The sequence below is a fragment of the Hemitrygon akajei genome, chromosome 5 (assembly GCF_048418815.1).
Source record: "Hemitrygon akajei chromosome 5, sHemAka1.3, whole genome shotgun sequence".
Lineage (NCBI taxonomy): Eukaryota > Metazoa > Chordata > Chondrichthyes > Myliobatiformes > Dasyatidae > Hemitrygon > Hemitrygon akajei.
In genome coordinates, this window is record NC_133128.1 from 118,101,811 (window position 1) to 118,117,376 (window position 15,566).

General features: G+C 40.0%; 1 protein-coding gene across 9 annotated transcripts in view; it reads left to right on the forward strand.

Moving 5' to 3' along the window:
* The window catches only part of LOC140728100 (leucine-rich repeat-containing protein 37A-like), a 102,722-nt gene that overhangs the window by 60,223 nt on the left and 26,933 nt on the right, over positions 1-15,566 (forward strand). For 8 of the 9 annotated variants that reach the window (XM_073046293.1, XM_073046291.1, XM_073046297.1 and 5 more), the window contains 3 exons: positions 6,764-6,838; positions 6,932-7,047; positions 11,409-13,078. In XM_073046293.1, coding sequence (XP_072902394.1) covers positions 6,764-6,838; positions 6,932-7,047; positions 11,409-13,078 — 1,861 coding nt within the window. The remainder of the gene's footprint in view (positions 1-6,763; positions 6,839-6,931; positions 7,048-11,408; positions 13,079-15,566) is intronic. The other variant, XM_073046296.1, reaches the window with a different exon arrangement.

Here is a 15,566-nt window from a genome sequence, read left to right on the forward strand (position 1 = left end):
GGGAAAGAGGAAGATGAGGAATGCGGTAGTCATAGGGGATCCCATAGTGAGGGGAACAGACAGGAGGTTCTGTCAGCCTGATAGAGATACCCGCATGGTGTGTTGCCTCCCAGGTGCCAGGGTACTGGATGTCTCGGATTGGGTGCAGAGTATTCTGAAGGGAGGGGGTGGACAGCCAGAAGTCTTGATACACTTTGGTACCAATGACATAAGCAGAAAAAAGGGAGGAGGTCCTGAAGAGAGAATTCAGGGAATTATGTAGGAAGCTGAAAGGCAGGACCTCTAGGGTAGTAATCTCAGTATTGCTGCCTGTGCCAAGTGCTAGCGAGTGCAAGAATAGCATGTTCAGGCATATTAATGTGTGGCTGAGAGACTGGTGTAGGGGGCAGGGATTCAGATTCCTGGATCACTGGGGCCCCTTCTGGGAGAGATACGACCTGTACAAAAAGGACGGGTTATACCTGAACCCAAAGGGGTCCAGTATCCTAGCGGGCACATTTAATAGAGCTGTTAGGGAGGGTTTAAACTCATTTGGCGGGGGATAGGAACCGGAGTAATAAGGCTGAGGAAGGGGAAAACAGAAATAAATCAAAGATAGCATGCAACAGAGATTATAGAAAGAACAGGCAGGAGATGAGGCTTAATCACAGCCAGTGGCATGAGTTACAAGGCAATAGAGGCATGGTGCAGTTAAAACAGAAAGCAACAAATATTGGACTGAGAGTGTTGTATTTGAAAGCACGTAAGTGAGAGAGATCAGATAAGACTTGTTCAGGCTGACAGGAAGTCAACAGTAATTCAAATAACCATGTGTTACAACAGTGGTGTGTCGAAAAGCATCTCTGACCACACAACACATTGAGCTTTAAAGTGGATGGGCTACAGTAACAGACCACACTGGGTTCCAATTCTGTTCCAATAAAGTGACCACTGAGTGTATATCCCAGGAAATTGCAAGGAAATGGGTGACAGTAGATTTGTAAATTTCCCCTACAAATAGCATGAGGTGCAATAGAACAGTGTAATTGTGTGATTTAACAATCCAAAGCAGTATTAACTCAATTTAAAGCAGATAGCATTGGCTCAGACAGGTAGTGGGTGCTGGAATAGGGAGGGGTCTTATGGCCTAACCAATGCGAGGATTTTATATTCTGTTGTGTCTGCATCTCGTGACACTGAGATTCATTGCATTTCGTGAAGATACTTCTCCTTCCACAGAGTAAGTATAAGCTGATTTAAATGAAACGGAAAGAATAGAAAATGCTGGAAGAGTTCAGCAGTCAAACAACACCTGTGAAAAGAGAAACCAGTTAATGTTTCAGGTCAAGGATTCAAAGGAAAGGTTAAGCAGATTGGCCCTGATATTCATTGGTGATTAGAAGAATGAGAGATGATCCTGTTGAGGCAAATAAGGTTCTGAAGTGGATTGTTAAGTTTGTTGAGGATATAGGGCATGGTTTCAGAGTAAAGTGACATCCATTTCACATGCAAAAGAGGGATTTCCTCTCAGCTGTTTGTGGCTCAGGAGCTCTCTGTATCGGACTGCTGAATAGGCAGAATCATTGAAGGTATTCCATGATGAGAAACACCAATTATTGTTCTATAAGGGTATTATTGGTCATGGGAAACAGCAGGATGGTGATGCGTAACCCACGATTAGATGAGCCATAAATTAATTGAATAGCAGAGCATGTTTGAGAGGCTATGTGGCCCAGTCTTGTTCTTGCTTAAGTTGTTAATGGGCAAGGTTATTAATGCGCTGGCAAATGTCATTACTGAGATCAGTGACCACACACACAAGCAGATTTGCTAAGATAAAATTTCTGAATCTGATCTTACACAACTGTCTTCCTAAAACTTCACTAAGTGAAATTGCAAGTTTTTCTCTGAGAATTGCTTCTTTCCTCCATTAACAGCAGTAAGCTATACTCCATCTCATATTAGTACTGTAATGCCATATTCTGCACTTCCTACTGTTCTCCATGACTGTCTTTACCTCCTGACAACCCTGCGAACTGTCATGCATCAGCACAATTATCACCTACAAACTATCTTTCTAGCCATCCACTGACATACTCCTTTACTGGGATGTGGACAAGGGTGGTAAAAGAAATAAAGGACAGGAACAAATGATGCATTAATTGAAGTACTTAACCTAATCTAGGAACGAAGTATGGGTACTGTGAAGTGGGTCGCAAAGAGGGCATCATTAGTGGTTAGACTTGGAAAAGGTGGTTACTTGTTTTTCTTTCACTCTACCCCTTAAAATTTCATGCTCCAAACCAGATGGCAACTCATCTGTGTCTGATAATTCTTCACATTGAAACCTGAGTCTTTGTCATCTATTCTTTTTCAGAGCAATAAAGAGCAGAGCCAACAGAGGTTGAGAAATTTACAGAAGGATAGCACTGTATCATTCCACTGTACTCTAGGAAGCACCAACTCAGATGCAAGCATTATTGATACATTAGTGGGGAGATTAGCAGCATCTGCACTGGGGAAGCACTAAGCTCTAGTGCATTGGATCATGAGCAAATGAATAGTCCAAAAAGCTAAATGAAGACCAGAATTTGCAGTGGTCATTCAAAGACTACTTACACATATTCCCTGTTATTAGCTCTGAGCTGCTTGCCAAAGAGCTTGTACATAATTCCACAGAAAGTATTCTAGCTTTAGCTTGTGTCAGTTATGAGATTTCACAGTTGTCCATGGAGCAGTTGGTCAGTTCAATAGTTAGAATTGGAGCCCCAGGTGAAAACTCTGAGAGCCCATCATTGGTATTGTGGCTACAGTTTGTAGTGTTTCCACAATTTCAGAATCAGGTTTATTATCACCGGCATGTGTCATGAAATGTGTTAACTTAGCAGCAGCAGTTCAATGCAATACATAATATAGAAGAAAAATGTTACGTACCCCATAATGGGTTAAAAGGACCAGCAGTGATGGAACACACCTGGAGTCTGAGTCTTCTGTTATCAAACTATTTTATTAGTAATTACGTGATAAAGTGATATAACACAAGATAAGACAAACAGGTTAGCAGAGTTTATGCATATATAAGCGAGTAAATGAAGTTCCCAAACTTCTCCAAACTCAGGTGGTAAATGATAGTCTTACGATAGTATCGGTATGAAGTCAGATCAGTTCGTGATATTGAGTTGAGTAGATTGAGGAGAGCGAGAGAGAGGTGACTTGTATTCCCAGTGCACTGATGCTGTCGAATCTTCCCGTTGTCCTCCGAATTCTCTGTTAAAGTCACCGACTGTGAGCACACAAAAGAGAGTGCCGTTTTCACATGGTAAAGCTATCAACCCATGCAAGGGTTAAACACATCGATATCTGTCCACTGGTCACCCTTTTTCCACACTGAGAAAAACCCACCCTTGTCATGGGCACACAAATTTCATCCAGTGTCCATTTCGTCAGTGTCTTCTGTGCGCCTGATTACAAAGCCAGTTGACCTTGTAGATATTCCACAGCTGCTGAACACCAGCTGTCCATCATATAGCTCTGCCCTTCAGTTTCCAAGGCAACTCACGAGCTGTTCCTCTCCCTCTCCCCCCCACATATGCACTCTCTCTTTTTAAAGGAACAGTCCATATTGAATAAAACTTCAGATCTTGTCACAAGAAGAAAAAAATAATAAATAAAGCAATTACAGTATACATATATTGAATAGATTGAAAATCATGCAAAAACAGAAATAACATATATTTTAAAAAGTGAGGTGGTGTTCAAAGGTTCAATGACCATTTAAAAATCGGATGGCAGAGGGGAAGAAGCTGTTCCTGGATCGCTGAGTGTGTGTCTTCAGGCTTCTGTACCTCCTACCTGATGGTAACAGTGAGAAAAGAGCATGCCCTGGACACTGGAGGTCCTTAATAATGGACGTTGCCTTTCTGAATCACTGTTCCTTGAAGCAGTCCTGGGTACTTGGTAGGCTAGTACCCAAGATAGAACCGACCAAAATTTTTGGTCCTGTGCTGTAGCACCCCCGCCTCTCCATACCAGACAGTGATGCCAGCCTGTCAGAATGCTCTCCTCAGTATATCTACAGAAGTTTTTGAGTGTATTTGTTGCCATATCAAATCTCTTCAAATTCCTAATGAAGTATAGTTGCCGTCTTGCCTTCTTTATAACTGCATTGATATGTTGGGACCAGTTTAGGTCCTCAGAGATCTTGACACCCAGGAACTTAAAACTGTTCACTCGCTCCACTTCTGATCTCTCTATGAGGATTGGTATGTTTTTGAAGTCCACAACCAGCTCTTTTGCCTTACTGATGTTGAGTGCAAGGTTGTTGTTGTGACACCACTTCACTTGTTGGCATATCTCGCTCCTGTACGCCCTCTCGTCTCCATCTCAGATTCTACCAACAATGGTTGTATCATCAACAAATTTATAGATGGCATTTGAGCTATGCCAAGCCACACAGTCATGGGTATATAGAGAGTAGAGCAGTGGTCTAAGCACACAGCCCTGAGGTGCACCGGTGTTGATCGTCAGCAAAGAGGAGATGTTATCACCAATCCGCAGAGATAGTGGTCTTGCGGTTAGGAAGTCGAGGATCCAATTACAGAGGGAGGTACAGAGGCCCAGGCTCTGCAACTTCTCAATCAGGATTGTGGGAAGCATGGTACTAAATGCTGAGCTATAGTGAGTGAACAGCATCCTGACATAGGTGTTTGTGTTGTCCATCTGCCGTTGACCTATTGTGGCAATAGGCAAATTGCAGTGGGTCCAGGTCCTTGCTGAGGCAGGAGTTCAGTCTAGTCATGACCAACCTCTCAAAGCATTTCATCACTGTAGATGTGAGTGCTACTGGGCGATAGTCATTAAGGCAGCCCACATTATTCTTCTTAGGCACTGGTATAATTGTTGCCTTTTTGAAGCAAGTGGGAACTTCCGCCCATAGCAGTGAGAGATTGAAAATATCCTTGAATACTCCCACCACTTGGTTGGCGCAGGTATTCAGAGTCTTACCAGATACTCTATTGGGACCTTCCACCTTGCGAGGGTACATCCCTTTAAAGACAGCCTAACATTGGCCTCTGGGCAGAGATCACAGGGTCATCAGTTGCAGCAGGGATCTTCACAGTTGTAGTTGTATTTTTCCTTTCAAAGCGGGCATAGAAGGTGTTGAGTTAATCTGGTAGTGAAACATTGCTGTCATTCATGCTATTGGGTTTTGCTTTGTAGGAAGTAATGTCTTGCAAACCCTGCCAGAGTTGTCGTACATCCGATGTTGCCTCCAACTTCATTCAAAATTGTCTCTTTACCCTTGAATTGGCCCTCTGCAAATCATACCTGGTTTTCTGGTACAGACCTGGGTCACCAGACTTGAATGCTATACATCTGGCCTTCAGCAGAGAATGTACCTCCTGGTTCATCCACGGCTTTTAATGTGGGAGTGTACAGCAAGTCTTTGTATGCACACTCTCATTCACGCAGATTTTAATGAAGTTGGTAAGAACTGCAGCATACTCATCCAGGTTTGAAGATGAATCCCTGAATACAGTCTAGTCCACCAATTCAAAGCAGTCCTGTAGGCACTCCTGTGCTTCCCTTGTCCAAACCTTCTTGGTCCTCACTGCTGGTGCTTCAGTCTTCAGTCTCTGCCTATACTCAGGGAGTAGAAGTACAGCTAGGTAATCAGACTTCCCGAAGTGAGGGTGTGACATAGCACGGTAGGCATTCTTGATGGGCTTGTAAGAGTGATCCAGTCTGTTGTTTCCTCTGGTATTACAAGTGATCTGTTGATGGTAATTGTTTACTGATTTTTTTCAGACTGGCCTGGTTAAAATCCCCCAAAACAATAGTGAAGGCATTAGGGTGCACTGTTTCATGCCTCCTATGAGTGATTTTTAGAGAACCACTGCTCTAAATTTCTCCTTCTATGAGTGATTTTTGGAGCACCGCTGCTTTGCTTCTGTGGAGATGCAAGGCAAAGTGAGAGGCTATGAGTAACCTTCTCAGGTTCAATGCCCTTCTCTGTTCCCTTGCACCCTTACTGGAATCAGACATTGTTTTATTGGCCCTACATGTTATCAGGTGGCCCAGGCTGATGCTGAGGCACAGCAATCTACAAATGGCCCTGAAGGCCTAGCACTGTGAGGCTGCCTACCACAGCCTCAGAATTGCACCTGTTGGATGATTATTAGCCTTGAATTCCGAAAAGCTCCAGCGAAAATTGACACATCTAAAATAGGTCAACATGTATGGAGGCTCAGTGCAAAGAGAATATGAAGAATGATATAAATTTAAGATAATATATCCTGGCAGTGGGTTTGCTGATCCTGTGTTAACCCCTTATTCCTTGATTCTCTTAAAGTCTAAAATATTGATCTCTCTCTTAGATACTCAACAATTGAGCCTTTACTTCTTTCTTGGGTAGTGACTTGCAGTGTTTCCTCTGGGTGAGGATGTTTATTGTTATCTTGACCCTGAATGGTTCCTGCTTATTTCAAGCGTGATCCTTAATTCTAGGTCAATTCTAGGTACCTGAATGTGTGATGGTATCCTGTCATGTTAGTCCAATAGAGCTGGGTGGATGCATGTGCTTGAATTCACGATCTTTACTGTGTTTGCATGGGATAGAGGAATAATACACAGAGGATAAACATTTATTTGATCATCTGACCTGTGCTAATTAAGTTATAGAGTAGTATTTGAAAAGTAAATCATAGTTATAGCAAAAATATTTTAATGTATTTTTTACTTAATAATCATGTAATCTTACCTTCTTAAACAACTTCATTTTCAGTGACTTAAGTGGAACCAAGCTCTCTGTTCAAACGATGTACCCAGCTTTTATGGCAGTCCCAAACATTGTACAACTGTGAGTCTTCTTCCATTCTCTGCAAGGGTGCATAATTTACATTTCTTTGCCATTATTTGATTATGACCCTATGATATTTCATTACTTTTATAGTGATTTGCCGGATGGAGTGAGGTGCTGCCTTTGCTATGTTGCCCGAACTGTTGAAATTCTCTTCAAGACTGTGAAGTTAGATTGTCCAAATCGATGTGCTAGTGACACCTCATGTGGTAAGTTGTGTCTCCCTGTATAGAGAAAATGCAATTGTATTCATAAACAGGTGTTAGGGAGTACTCGGGTCAAGATAGCACCAAGCTGTGATGTTTGTTGAGGCCATGGCTTAGACTTAGTTGTTTTTTAGGTTTGTAGTATGGTTTTAGGAGACAGTGCAGGGAGTTAGGGATCAGGTTAGGGTTTAGGAACAGGGATAAATGTGAGGTTGAGGTCAGGGGTAGTGTCCTTGTTGGAGTGCTCTGTGGTTGAAGACCAGGAATCCTCAGAAGTCAGGTAAGTAGGCATGGAGGACAGAGATTAGTGATCCCTGTGGTCAAGGTTATGTGGCCACGCCGTGCCTAATACGTACATTTGACACAGAAGTATAGATACAGTGGACACCCAATACCTTTTCCCAGGTTGACAAAAGCTAATACAAGAGGACAAGGTGATTGTACAGGAGTATAGAGGGGATGTTAGAGGTACTGTAGCTTTTTACTTAGAGTGGTGGATGCATGGAACATGCTGTCACGGGTTGTGGTAGAGGGAGATATAGTAGGGACTTTTAAAAATCTCTTAGGCATATGAATTAATGTTGTTAAAATGTATATCCTTCCTAAATCTTTATACTTATTTGAATCTTTACCAATTTTTATTTCTAAAGCTTTTTTTGATTTGTTAGATTCTATTATTTCGCCCTATCTATGGAAGGGCAAACATAAAGCTCATCTTCAAAATCAAAAAGGGTAGGTGGTATGGCCTTGCCCAATTTTCGTTTATGTTACTGGGCAGCCAACATACGTTGTCTTATCTTTTCGTATTACTTTTATAATCAGTCGGACTGCCCAATATGGGTGGCAATGGAGTTGAACTCTAGTAAGAATCTCTCAATCTCACTTCCTTGCCATTTGTCTAAATCAATTGTTAATCTGGTTATCAGACACACTCTGAGAATATGGGCTTAGTTCAGAAAATATAATGGGCTTCACGGTTTCTGTCTCTCCAGTCCTATTCTACATAATCATCTTTTTCAGCCTTTTATGTAGGATTTAACATTTCTAGACTGGCACAAAAAGGGCATTAGGTGCTTTGAAGATCTTTTCATAGATAAGCACTTTGCAACTTTTGAACAATTGTCTGTAAAGTTTGGCCTACCTAACACTCATTTCTTTAGATATCTCCAAATTAGACATTTTATCAACCCTTTAATACCAAACTTTCCTGAGGTACCCATTAAAAATGATGTAGATTTGTTTCTTTGTATAAATCCATTGGGTAAAGGTTGAATTTCTACTATTCAAGATATGTTAACAATGTTGAGGTGAGCCCCCTTTGACAAAATTAAAACTGCCTGGGAGCATGACTTAAATTTTTCTTTGTCCAACAAGGTTTGGGATTCAATTCCCAAGTCAGTTAATTCAACTTCTCTATGTGCTCGCCACTGCCTTTTGCAGTTCAAGGTGGTACATAGGGCTCATATGTCTAAAACTAAATTATCACGGTTCTATCCTGATATTAGTCCCTGTTGCGATGTGTAAAGGGGGCGAGGCTTCCCTTATTCATATGTATTGGGCTTGTCCTAGCTTCAAGAAATACTGAAGAGATTTTTTTTTAACTTTATCTCATATACTTAGTTGCTATTTGGAACCTAACCCTCTTATTGCACTTTTCAGTACTTCGGGAGAAGTTGACATGCATTTGACTCCAAATAAACATTGTACATTGTCTTTCACCTCTCTTTTGGCCAGACATGCAGTCCTTCTTAGGTGGCGAGATGCTGTCCCACCCACTCATGCTCAATGGCTCAGAGATATTATGTCCTGCTTAGACCTTGAAAAGATTCATTATTCACTTCTTAATTCAGGCATAAAGTTCCAAAATATGTGGGGTCCTTTTCTTTAATAATTTCATAATTCCCATTTAGATTAAGGGTGCATCCCTCCCTTTTTCTTTTGCATTTAAATCCTTTACTTCCAGCTTCTTACGGTTAAGAGTTATGGTTTTTTTTTTGATGTGTAAACATAGATGAGGTAGGCAATATGCCTTCTTTTTATAAATACAGCTCCGTGGTGATAAAGTTCTGGTTAACTTTTTTATATATCGTAAGGTTGGCTTGGAGTTGGGTAGTGGGAGGGTTGGGTGGTAACTAACTTTATATGATTCTACTATGGGTGCTTTCCTTAACTGTTATGAACTGTACTTCTGATATGTTTGTTTTGCACTGTATAAACCTTTTTACTGTTTTTTTGTTTTGTTGCATTCTAAAAGCTCATTAAAAATTAATTTTAAAAAATAGGCATATGAATGAAAGAAAAATAGAGGGTTATGTTGAAGGGAAGGGTTAGATTGATCTTGGAGAAGGTTAAAAGATTGGGACAACATTGTGAGCTGAAGAGCCTGTACTCTGCTGTAATCTTCTATGTTCAAACCAGTGGGATTTGTGAACAATGGAAAAGCAAATTAATAGAGTTTTACTGTACTTTTAAAATAAAATTCTTCAACTATTTGAAATTGATAGTGAAGTTGTTTCCTGCTAATTTTCAGTTGACAAAGAACCCCATTGCTGTTCATGCAAAACACTGGCTTTTTAATTTTATCTAGAAAAATATGTTTCAGCAAAAATGATTATTTATCGAGATGGTTCTTAAAAAGAAAAAAATGTTTAAATTCTATGAAACCAGCAATCAATATATTGCTCCATTCATTATCTTAAATTCCAAAAGGTTTGATTACCTTCCTATCACAAGCAAGAGAAAACCTGCAAATCCAAGCAATACACACAAAATGCTGGAGGAACTCAGCAGGTCAGGCAGCATCTATGGAAAAAAGTACAGTCAACATTTCAGGCTGAGACCCTTCAGTAGGAAGGGTCCTGATGAAGGGTCTTGGCCCGAAACTTCGACTGCATTCTTTTCCATGGATGCTCCCTGGCCTGCTGAGTTGCTCTAGTATTTTGTGTGTGGCACTGTTACCTTCCTATTATGTTTTCTCATTATATGTGACATTTATTCACAATTCATCAACTTCTATCCTTTAACTGTTTTCCTGTAAATTAGCATATTGTCATCCATATTTATTTCTGTCACAAATTTAGTTTAGAGATGAATTACTGCCCTTTGACACTTCCTATTCTTTACAATGGGGTAATAATAATATTTTCTTCCTATTCTGTCACTTAACCTAAAAGTGCCTTAGACATCATTCCCCTGTGTGGCCTTCAATGTACCCTCTAAGGTGTGTACGTGTACGCACGCACACATATTTTACTACCAGCGGAAAAGGAAATTTAAACTACTCACAAAAAGGCTATCACCCTCTTCCTGATTGGTATGTTAAGTATTTTTCTTGTCAGAGAGTTGCCATCTGGCCTCAGCAAGGTAGAAGTCAGTCTGCCAGATGACGACAGCATCCCAATGTGGGTCTGATGGTGAGATGAGGATTAATGCAGAGAGAGTGGAGAGCGGCGCGTTCAGAGGGAGTGAGGTTGGAATTGGAGAAAGGAGCGTTAAAGTTGAGATTTCTCGAACCTTACCTGCTCAGCACCTCCCTCTGGTGCTCCTCCCGTTCTTCCATGATCTTCTACTATCAGATTCCCCCTACTCCAGCCCTTTATCTCTTTCACCAATCAACTTCCCAGCTCTTTACTTCATCTCCCCCTTGGTTTCATCTATCACCTACCACCTTGTACGTCTTCCTGCCCTCCTCTCACCTTCTTAGTCTGACTTCTCCCCCCTCCTTTTCAGTTTTAAAGAAGGGTGTCAGCTTGAAACATCAACTGTTTACTCTATTCCATAGATGCTTCCTAACCTGCTGAGTTTCTCCATCAATTTGTGCGTATAGCTTTGGATTTCCAGCACTGCAGATTTTCTTGTGTTTGTCACACTGAGTGTATTGTGTAATTATTTCTTCTTGCCAAAATACACTGATATTTGTAGTTATCATCTAAGGTGAAAGTGTAAAATTAGTATTTTCCTTAGTGTTTGGAAGAAAGTATGATGAAGTTTGAAAGATAAAGTATGAAATTCACTGAAGGTTTGACATATTAGATATTGAGAAGCTGTTTGCCCTACCAGAAAGTTTCAGAAGTACATTGTGTTGTTTTAGAATAAAGGGATAAACCATTTGACTGGAATAAAGAGGAATTAGTTTTTTCAGAGTTCAGAAAATTTAAACAGCACTACTCCAAAAGATTGTGTACACACAGTTGTTGGGAGAATTCAAGATCAGTAGATTCTGGGTTGTAAAATAATTCAAAAGATATGTGAAAGGGGGAAATAATTGTAAATAAAGTGAATACAATGGAGCGACCTTTTTAAAATAGAACAGAAAATAACGAGAATTGTTGTTAATTCGGAATTCATTTTTATTTGCATTTCAGATGAAAGTGAAACTATTCTGATGATTAACGGGACTGTGCTAAGATCTCAGATATCCTTAAAGAACCAAGGAGTATTGGAATCATTCCTAAATCAAAACACTGATACCAGTGCAAATTTGTCCTATACAAATTCATTCGCAAGATCTTCCAAAGTAGGTTTGCTTCATCAAATTGAAGAAAATGAAAAGAACATCTATGTTGGAAATCATTTAGATCCTCATCAGGCTGCTACAAAAGCAAAGAGTGTGCCTCATTCAAGTAGAATTAGACAAAGACCGTCCTTTGAAAGCGACTTGAGATTTATTCCACAATATGGCAGAGCAGACAATCTTCAATTGAACATTGATGGAAGAATACGTAGAAGTCATATTCCTCTGGGTAATATTGTTTCTGGAAAAAAGCCATTGCATCACTTATACTTTGCTCTAAGTGATTCTTATAACCATGCTCTTCCTGTGGAAGCAAGTTCCAAATTTAATACCCAGGATAAAGATTTTAATTTCAAAAAACACAAAGTGATAAAAAGAGTTAAAAAGGAACTTGCATCAGAACAGCAAGCAAATAACAGAAAGGAAGTGAAATTAAGTACAGTTGAAATCTCAGAAACAACTACAGAACAACCCAAAATCATATATGAACTTGAATCAGTTTACCCAGATGTTGTGGAACTTGTTATTTCAACCCCTGCAGAGCCAGAAACAAAAGCTACGGTGAATGATTCACAGGAGAATATTATTGTATATGAATTAACCAGTTCTCCTAAAGTAATAAAATTACAGCCTGAAGAAATCTTTGAAGTGCAAAGTAATGTTTCCAAAAGCTCTGAAAAAGCTGAACAAAAATCTCTTCTAAGGCAAGCACCCATTCTGGAACATTTCAGTAGAACTCTTCAACAGATTGAGCTAGTTCATCCTGGTGACAATGAAGTTGTAAATAGTTCAAGTGAATCTTGGCACAAGCCTCTAGGTGAGTTCCTGGATAATGCTGTGCAGAAAAATGTTGATATAAGTTTCAGTCCAACTCCTTTAACAGAGACCACCAAAAAACGTTCTCAAGTTGAACTTGTCAATCTATTCAAAGAACGATATAGGAAATACAAAGAGGGTAATTACCCCCAACAGCAAAATGAAGACACCAGGTCTGAACAACAGACAACCACCTACCCATACATAGACATACATAAAAGTAATAAAGATTTATTTCCCCCAGTGCACTCCAAGAAAACAGTCAAAGAATCAGTTAAGACTTCTTCATCAAATAATTCTAAAATCAAAATGGTTGTTGATGATATGTTTGAGGCTAAACTTAATGAAGCAGTACAAGCTGTAGAACCCAACAAGGATATACAAAGATTTTTTGCTCATCTGATAAGAATAATTAATATAGATTGTCTGAAACCTGAATTAGAAGCTGCTTGTACAAACCTTCTTATCAAAATAGGAAACCTAATGAAGGAGTATGAAGGAATAAAGTATTTACCTGAACAAGGGAATTGGAATCCTTCAGTTTTGCGTCCAGATGAAAACGGAGAAGGAGATGTCAAAAAACCAGAGATATTCCCTCCACCTATATCGCGACCAGAACAAAAGCTGAAAGAGCACAAAGGACGTGATGGAGCAAAAATAACGTATGTACCAAACTATTCTGAAGTACATGCAGAACAACCAAAGGTAATTTTATATTCTTTCAAAGTTCTCTAGAATTTATCAGTGGGCATTTATATACTTAATACTTTGATCTAATCTCTGATTTCTGCTGTGCAGTTGTAGCTTTACTGTTTAATTCAAATTTCATTTCTTCTTGCTGTTTCCTTTGAAATTATTATTTTTATGTAAGGTTTTACCTCTATTTCAAGTAACTACTGTATTTTACTTAACTTCAGTAGCCTTTATAAGCAAATCCCATATTCCTGTGAACATATAAGAAATAGATGTTTTACTACACAACTATTATTAGCCAAATTTTTGAATATGCTGCATACTGTACTTCTTGACCACTAATTTCATTACCTGTTGTCATAGGTTTTGATTATGTTATGTAAACATTTCTACCAGAAACTAACTATATCAGTATTTTGTAATGGAACTTTTACTGTTGGTTCTTAACGGTCATCGTGTTGCTCGAGCAGGGGTTCTCAACCTTTTTTATGCCATGGACCAGTACCATTATGCAAAGGGTAATACAGTCATAGAGAAGTGCAGTACAGAAACAGGCCCTTTGCCCCATCTAGTCAGTGCTGAGCCATTTAAACTGCCTATTCCCATTGACCTGCACTGGGATCATAGCCCTCCATACCCCTACCGTCGATGTACCTATCCAAACTTCTCTTAAACATTGAAATCGAGCTCGCATTGCCCACTTGTGCTGGCAGCTCATTCCACATATTACGGCTCTCTTAGACAATAACTTTCCCCTCACATTCTTCCTCAAGGTTCTCCCTCAGTTCCAGCTCCAACTCCTTAATGTGGATTGTTCAAAGTTATAGCTCGATGCACTTCTCGTAGTTGTAGTCATCAGGGACACTGGACAGGTCTCCCTGTCCTCCCACATCCCAAAGATTATCATTCAACTCTCCTGCCTAGCATCTCTCCTGTCCTAACTGATGTAAGGGAGGGGAAAAAATTCTACCTAGAGCTTTTCTTTTTTGCCTTCTCTGACTGAGGCTTCTGTTTGCTTCAAGATCACGACTGTAATTACTCTGTCCGCTCCTATTATGGCTGCTGCACTTGCCGCTGCCCTTACTTTAACTTGTTCTTTCTGATCAGTCCCAAATGCTGCTTCGTCGCTGGTCAGAGCTCCAACAAAATGCTGCGAGTTGCTTCCTTTTATACTCTGTCAGTGGACCTGAGTGAAATTCCTTCTCTCAAACTTCTGACCTCCTGATTGTTTGCTGGTCTGAGCTACGTGGACCTCAGGTTGGGAACCCTTGAGCGAGAGGCTTTTCAGCATGGAAGCATTGTCACAGCTTAGAATCAGGCTTATTATCACTAACATATGTTGTGAAGCTTTCTGTTCTGTGGTACCAGTACAGTACAGCACATAAAATATTACATAAGTTAAAAACAATTTTTTTTAGAAAATAATAAATACATACATACTGCGATGCGAAAGGCTGGGTAGTGTTCATGGACTGTTCAGAAATCTGATAGCAGGAGGGAAGAAGCTGTTCCTAAAATTTTGAGTTGGTTGTACTGAGAAGATCCCCAATCTTCTCATGTATTCTTTAGCTTCCAGCAAAAATCTTTAGTTATCCACCAAAAATGTAATTTAAACCTGATTCTTCCCATTTTATTTGGCTGCTTCTACCACCTTGCCATGACCATCTCACATCCAGTTTAACCCCCACATTTTTGCAAGGCTGCACGTGCTTGTTGCTCAGTCCCACTCTTCTTGGCTTTAATTCAGCTTTTATTAACGAGCTACTCTGTAGATATGGCTACAAGACCAACTTCTCAAGCTGAAGACTAGTTCAGCTGAATTTGCTACCTTAGTTTAATTTCACCTTTCCTGAAGCTCACTTCCTTGTTGCTTTTAACTTGCTCCATCTCTTCCCATATTTCTTCACGTTACTAAAACTATTTGTCAGTCAATTAACAGACCAAGCAATGAAGAATATAAACTAACAGTTACAATGTCGACACCACAATGCACTGTTATTCTTTTGGTGCCACAATAGCATAGCGGTTAGCATGATGCTATTACAGCTTGGTGCATCAGAGTTCAATTCCAACGTCTTCTGTAAGTACGTCGTCCCAGTGGAACGTGCATGTTTTCTCCACGCGCTCCTGTTTCCTCCCACAGTCCAAATATGTAGTGGGTAGGTTAATTGGTCATTGTAAATTGTCCCGTGATTAGACTACTGTTAAATTGGTGTTGTCATAGGTTGCTGGGCTGCGAGGCTCGTAAGGCCAGAAGGCTCTAATCGGCACTGTATAAATAAATAATAAAATAATTAAACACGTCATTGAGGAGATAAAAAGTGTCATACGTGACCGAACATAGTGACGGTCACAAGAGATTAGGATAATGTCAGGACTCTTATGATAGGGATGGGAGGAAAATCAAGAGTGAAGGTCAAATGGACAATGTAGAAACTTTACAAAATTGAGAAAGTCTGCAGATGCTGGAAGCCCAAAGCAACACATACAAAATGATGAA